Below are 7108 nucleotides of genomic sequence, written 5' to 3'. Positions count from 1 at the left end.
GTCTAGTAAATTCCCCTTTTCTAAGAGAAACATAACCAAAATATAAATAATTTTAATCGATAATAATGATAATAAGATATGAGCAATTTTTGGTATGAAACTAATTTAATGCTGATTCATATATTATGATTATGATTTATGATAAAAAAAAACTATAGGTTGTTTTGAGTCTGACATGTGAATATTGATGAGTTTAAAGAGGAAAATAATAATATCATAGTAATAAATGCTAAAATTAGTGAATATAAAAATTTAAAAAATTCACAACTATTTAAATTGTAAAAATAAATCCCAATATACCACAAGTAGATAATATGTAAATACAGGGTGCGGCAAAAAGTATAAGTTATAAGTTATAAGATTATCTACCTTTATCAAACAAAAAATATCTATAAGAAAGTCAAATAAAATTTTTATGATCGTTTGAAATTCTAATTTTTACAACATTGGATATTCACTCGATTTCTCATGTAGCGATTTCCTTATTTTGTTGTAATTCAAAAACGAATAACTGTAGATACATGAAAATTTTACTGAATGTTTATATTAGAATTTCCTATACACCATACAATTTTGAAAATATTTTGACTCTTTTTGAGCTGTTTACGGACATTTTCGGTTTTCAATTTTTTTAGGTTTTTTTTCTATAAATATCAATAAAGTTTTATCTGTTGGGCCAAAAAGTGTATAAATTTAATACAAAGCTCCTGATATATTGTTACAATATCAGTTGAAAAATATTTAAAATACTTAATCACAATTTTTTTTTATAAGCATTTAAAGATCAAATTTTAACAAAATTTATCAAATTAATCAAACCTAGGATAACTATTTTAGTTATTTTGTTGTGATTGTATAATATTATTCGTGGGTACTTGAAACTTCTAAAGTATACTATTATATATCTATGATAGTACCACGGTTTTTTGTTGATGTATAACGCGTTATAAGTACCTGATAGATATTATGATATGATTAATTTGGAATTCACTATAAGTACCTTTATAGGTCAATTTTTTTTAAATACTATAGACTATAATATAATATTATGTCTTATACCTAGACTGACATACAGTCTCCGCTCAGAATCGTTGTTCTTATACAATGATATTATATCATTGAATTCAAATTTAATACCATCCATTATACAGTGACCCACTTGTAACCTACTGTACAGCAGAGCGAAATCCACTTACCCACCTTTTTTTAATTAGTTTTCATTTATTTTTTTCTCGACCAACGTTTCATTGCTTCTCGTTTATTGATACTTTATGATCTATTCAATTTTATTTTGCAAGTACTTTTGTTTTAACATTTTTTTGACGTTTAGCGCTATGTCCTAATTGAATCCTGCCAATACGGTTCGTATCGATGCGTCTACCGCAATACATGTCGTATAATCAGAAATAGTCAGAAAAAAAATACATGGAAAAAAAGCAAGCCACGGTAATAAAAGACAAATTAAATAAATAAATACTGGGTGATTCTTTTATCATAGATAAAATGATAAGTTCTATGATAAAAGAATCACCCGGTATATAAAAAAATTTAAATAATGTTGTACCATTAATTTTCCCTTCAACAAAGTTACTGAAGTTAAAAATAAGTTGAATGCAGTTTTTAATAAAAAAAAAAAATACACATTGTAAAATCAATACCTACATTGTAAACCTAGGTTTGTTTTTCTTTGTCCTATGCTTAGCCCTGATTTACATATTTAACGAGCCTGCTGTCAGTGACCTAAAACCTTAGGATTTATTAAACGCATAACAACAGAGTTTAAATTAGCATATCTGTCCTTAAGATACTGTATAGTGTATACTGTTCGCTCGAAAGGCCTATTCTCGAATACGGCTGTCATTTGGGATCTTAATACTGCACATAACGCAATGATGCTTCACCTATAATACAAAATCATTTTTTTAAATATGCCACTTACGAAATCGGGATTCAATGTCCTCAACATAATTATTTACCGATACTCGAGCATCTGAAACTTGAGTCACTTGTTCTATGTTAGGCATGCTGCTAACTTTAAATGGTTTAAATGAAGCACTTTATGTTTATTGCCAATTCTGACCCCTGTTTTTCTAAACCTAACTTAGTTATTTTTAATTATTACTTACCATTATATCACATTTTTGTAATTTTTATTGAACTTAATATTAATTTTAAATTGGGCACAAGCCCGTATTGTATGCTTAAATAAATAAATTGCCATTTTTCCGTAATATATTTTTTACGTGGATTTTTTTCACACAGTTTTAATAATTTATCAAAAGAAAAAGTATTAATCACACAAAGCAACCAGATTTTGAATTAAGTGTTATCTGATGTGAGCCTATAACTTAATTTTATGATTTTAGTTCAGATATTTTTAAATCATTTTCATCATAAACATTTTGTAAAAGTAGCATTTTATTCTTAATTTTAACAACATTTTTGTTTTGAATAAATATAAAAAAAAATTTATAATGATAATGTAGGAATTTAAAATTATATAATAATGATATAAAACCTAAAGATTTAATAAACACTATGTATTCAATTCAAGTAGCAGAATAAATATTGTTATTTAATGATGAATATTTAAAGTAAGGTCTAAAAAATAAATTTCATACATACTTGTTTAAAAGGTAACAACGATTTATTTATAAGCTAATTGAATACATATTTTTCAAAGTTATGACCTACCTGCCATAATCTCCAGATCAACGATTTTTTACCAAAGTAAATTTCAATATAGCAAAAGAATTATATTCAAACAACGAGCTCTGAGAAATATATTAAGTTCACATTAACTATAATAACAATAATATAGTAAATATATAGTAAATTATGCATACAGAGCACCAATTAAAAATAGGTTAATAAAATATATTGTTATTAGAAATTTCACTGTTCTAATGTTCATTTATTCTAAAATCTGTGAAAAGGCGGACCTAGTTTGTAAGCGACACAAAAAAAGTTCCAAAACTGAGACTATCAAAAGTTAAGTTACGTTCTTTTGTGACTATAGTGTCAAAAAGGATGGGAAACATTGATAAGGGCAATAGACTAATAATTATTAAAGAATTATGTTAGCCAACAATATGTGGTTAATTTATAACATTTGAATGTTTCTATTGTTAATTTAGAACAAGTTATTTAGTGTATTGCTATTTATTACTGGTTCCACTTGAATACTTAATTTAACTATGTAGTGGTGTAGCCAGGGCCCTGGAGGGGGTTTAAGTCTTGCAGATACAAGATAAGGGGATTTTGGTAATTTAGAAGTTAATTTTGGAATTGCTAGAAAAATTCATAAAAAAAAACAAGTAAAACAAGCAGTAATTTATAAAGAAATTCTATTTAAAGTCTATAATTACAGGATAGAATCTTAAAAAAATCCAAGTTCTAAATGTTTAATGTAGCACACTGAATGGAAAAATTCGACGACCCCTGCTACATAATATTTTACAATGGCCACACATTTAATGTGATAATATGCTAATGTAGTTTTTTAATGAAAATTTTTGAATAATTTTATTATTAAGGAAGGACATATACAACATGAAATTTAAAGTTATTTCCATTCATAGATTTATAAGTCATCCCCAAAAACAAAAGTGTACCCATTTTCAAATGATATCTATAAGCTAAACCCATTTTAGACTGCTAAAAATATAAAATTAAATGTTGTTATTTTAATAGTATTTTTTTTTTCAATTGTTTAATTTAAGAAACAACACTTCAATGAAAAACAAAACAATACTTATATTCTGTTCAGCGTGAGAATTATCCCTCGCGTTATTTTCTATTGGAACCGGTTCCTCTATGGCGAAGGTGTTGCGCGGGGGAATCAATTTTAGTCGGTGCGTGGCGAGTTTTCTTGCTAAATCAATTTTTATAACTTTGTCAAAATCAATGTATATTTTTTATTTTAATTAAATTACTACAAGGTAGGTATAACCCACGGTTGATCATAAATCATAATACAAGTGACAAGTGACATTGTTTCTAACCATTACACATCTCCTAAATTATTTTAATAGTTCAGACGTGATGTCATCAATGTACACATTTTATCATTTTATCAATGATCAACTCGGATTTTATTGGAAAATCGAAAAAAATAAGAAATGGGTAATCGTAAAAACATATCTTTGTTTACAGAATGGATTATACCACACATAAAATACCTAAGGCTAAATGGCTGTCAAACTGCAACACCATAAATTATACATTATTCACTTGAGATGATCAAACAGGTCTTTTGCAACACATTTATCAACGACTTCTAGAAAATCCCAGAATTCTTCAACGCAGGTTTCAGCTGTTGCTTTTCTAGAGTTTACTCGAGTGTTACACTCTTGCAGCTTGGCAAACCGTTCTTGCGCTTCTTTTTGTTGTTCGCATTTAGCCTAAAAATGCACATAACATTGATATAACTGTCGTTGTAACGTAGTATCAGCAAACTTACCCTCAAAACCTTGGCTGGGTCAACTAGTTCTTCTTCTTCTTCTTCGGCTCTGACCACGAAGAGAGGAGACTGCACGAGCTTGGAGAGCGTTTCTCTTAAACCGGTGAACAACATCCTGTAACAAATTAAGTGTCAATCGTCAACGATAGCGATTCCTCGCGTTGACCTTTAACTAGGACGTCCCTCCAAAGCGGAAAGGCGTCAGTCACGTGTGTCATCAAAAAAAAAAAAAATCGGTTAAAAAAATGATACTCACTTATGTTTGCTGATTCCTGCGTGAAAAGGAAGATATTAAAAGAAGTAGGTAGGTAGGTATATTATTATTCGTGTAGGAACGAGGTCGGAAAATGCTCTGCGGAGTCGAACTTTCGGCTTTGAAAAGAAATCTCTGCAATCAGTTTTTTAAACAGCTGTGGCCGCCCGTATAATCATAATATCATGTATTATCAGGCCCTCCAAACTCGTGGAGGAATAAATGTCGATATCGTTTGCTCACGACTGCAGCCCGTGCCACGGCCCTCGGACTATTATAATTGTTGAACTATAATGTACTATTATAATAACCAGGGCTCGTTACTTCATGCTCTAGAAAATGCATAAATAGGCATGCATTCATGCACTAAAAAGTTCGAAAATATGCATTTATATGCTCTAACATTTTTAAATTATGCACTATGTAAAAAAATTATGAGAAAATTTTAAAATAATAAGAATTAATCCATAAATTTAAAAAATTCAAATTCCTTCACAACATTTTGCAAACGGCCCGCAACTGTTTGTTTTTCTTTCGGCATTGTTTAAATTAAATATGAATAATGTGTACAGTACCTATATGGCTATATACCTCACATGAAAACACTAAAACAGGAAATTGAACGAATAAACGCATACGACTCATACGAGTAAACTCATCGAAGAGTGTAAGAAAACTATAATGTACCAATGTATAAAATTATAAATGCTGGTTGGTGAGAAGCTGCTACTTTATACGGCGGAGGATGGTAGTGGTAGCGATTACATTGTTTCCACGATATTTCGTAGAACGCATAAAATCCAAATAAGTATGTACTAGGACACTATAGGTAGTCACACATTCACTGAATGAAAATAAATCAAAACACTATAATTTTTTTAACGGGAAAGTAAATAAGAAACAAGAAACTTTTCAAATATTCGTTTAAAAAATATTTTTATGAAATAATATGCACTAACGACTGTAAAAAATCGACTGGGTATATGCCAGATATTCCTTAACACCCAAAACGTGCAAAAACATACACTATCAAACTTCATATTATTATTACTTTTGTTATGAAACGGAATTGTATCTCAGTTAGCATGTTTTCCTGTGTAGCAAAAAAAAACATGCAGATGCATGAAATGAACTTACGAGATCTGCAGCTAATTACTAATATAGGCAGGGCCGTATTAAGGGACAATGTATGGTGGAGCAAATATAAATATATAGTCAGAGGCTGAACATATTATATAGGTTAGAACAACCATTTTCACAAGATAATTGTCATTTTGATAAGAATATTTATCATTCAAATTATATTTCAAAATATGATTTTAATAATGCAACTCATGATTCATGAATACAACAATTTTGAGTTGTTAATTCAAAAATTAAAATTGTTATTTAAACAATAACATTGTTGTTGGTTAGTATTAAATATGATTATGATGATAAGAATATTGTCACTGTTACAAGAGTTATATTTTCATTTGAAAATAGTAGTTATTAATTAAACAAGACCATTGTTAATAATATAAGACTGATGTTCGGAATAATATTATCGCATTTACAATTAAACATTTATTGGTTTGACAAATATCTTATGGGTTGAATAGTGACAAGATATTTGTCAAGCCAATATAGTTTTTTTTTAATATGATCAGGATTTTTTTTTCAGTGTATGTTGCTCCTAATTTAGTATACGCCTTTTTTTACTAGAAAAATAACCAATAAAAAATTTTCTGGCTACGCTCGAACAAACATTAGGTATAAAATTTACTTCCAAAAAAAACTATATGCTTACTTACTCATTAGTAATCTACTCTTGTTATTGTCTTATAGAATATATTTAAACTTATGAACCAGATACAATTTATACAAATTAATAAATTATATACATATATATTATATTATAAATAATATTCTGTACCTAGCTATGAATTATTGTAATGATAAATGTCAAATGACTAGGTATATACTATGTTTACAATTTTAAATATTATATAAAAATAACATTACTTATCCTACAGTTCATTAGTATAACATGTGATTAATAAACGCAACAGTGAGTCATCACTACACTGACTACCCTGTCGAGATCGTCTACTACTGACTACTCTACTCTAGGGTTGACGGTTTTTTCGATATACCGTCAAAACCGGTATACCGGTTTTTGCATAAATACCGCTCCAACGGTATACCGTAATACCGGTGCATACCGGAAAACATACCGTAATATAATGTTTTTTAAACATTTTTTACTCCCTCAGTATATCATTTGTGTTTTTCAGTTTTCCAGTACCACGGTTTTCCGGTATAAAGGGGGGATTCACACCTCGTCGTGTCGTGTGAAATTATCACGGTTACCACAATTACCAAACGATACCACATAGTTGAATATATTCAAC

At 28.9% G+C, this 7108-nt stretch overlaps 1 protein-coding gene across 1 annotated transcript; it reads right to left on the bottom strand.

The window, feature by feature from the left end:
- Positions 1-4062: 4062 nt before the first annotated feature.
- LOC100163409 (cytochrome b-c1 complex subunit 6, mitochondrial) lies at positions 4063-4880 on the bottom strand. The gene is made up of 3 exons (XM_001945567.5): positions 4719-4880; positions 4463-4577; positions 4063-4403 (listed from the first exon to the last, which is right to left on the bottom strand). The coding sequence occupies exons 2-3, from the start codon at positions 4574-4576 to the stop codon at positions 4230-4232; spliced, it is 288 nt and encodes a 95-aa protein (XP_001945602.1). The 5' UTR covers position 4577; positions 4719-4880; the 3' UTR covers positions 4063-4229.
- Between the last annotated feature and the right edge of the window lie 2228 nt (positions 4881-7108).

The sequence above is a fragment of the Acyrthosiphon pisum genome, chromosome A3, assembly GCF_005508785.2.
Source record: "Acyrthosiphon pisum isolate AL4f chromosome A3, pea_aphid_22Mar2018_4r6ur, whole genome shotgun sequence".
NCBI classification, from domain to species: domain Eukaryota; kingdom Metazoa; phylum Arthropoda; class Insecta; order Hemiptera; family Aphididae; genus Acyrthosiphon; species Acyrthosiphon pisum.
The sequence above is the reverse complement of the archived record's forward strand: the minus strand, read 5'-3'. Positions and strand labels throughout refer to the sequence as shown.

Bases quoted from the DNA above. Each gene is read 5' to 3' on its own strand.
- LOC100163409 (XM_001945567.5), bottom strand. From the start codon at position 4,576: ATGTTGTTCACCGGTTTAAGAGAAACGCTCTCCAAGCTCGTGCAGTCT. The intron at 4,404-4,462 runs GTAAGTTTGCTG...GTGCATTTTTAG, and splicing joins ACCCAGCCAAGGTTTTGAGG to GCTAAATGCGAACAACAAAA.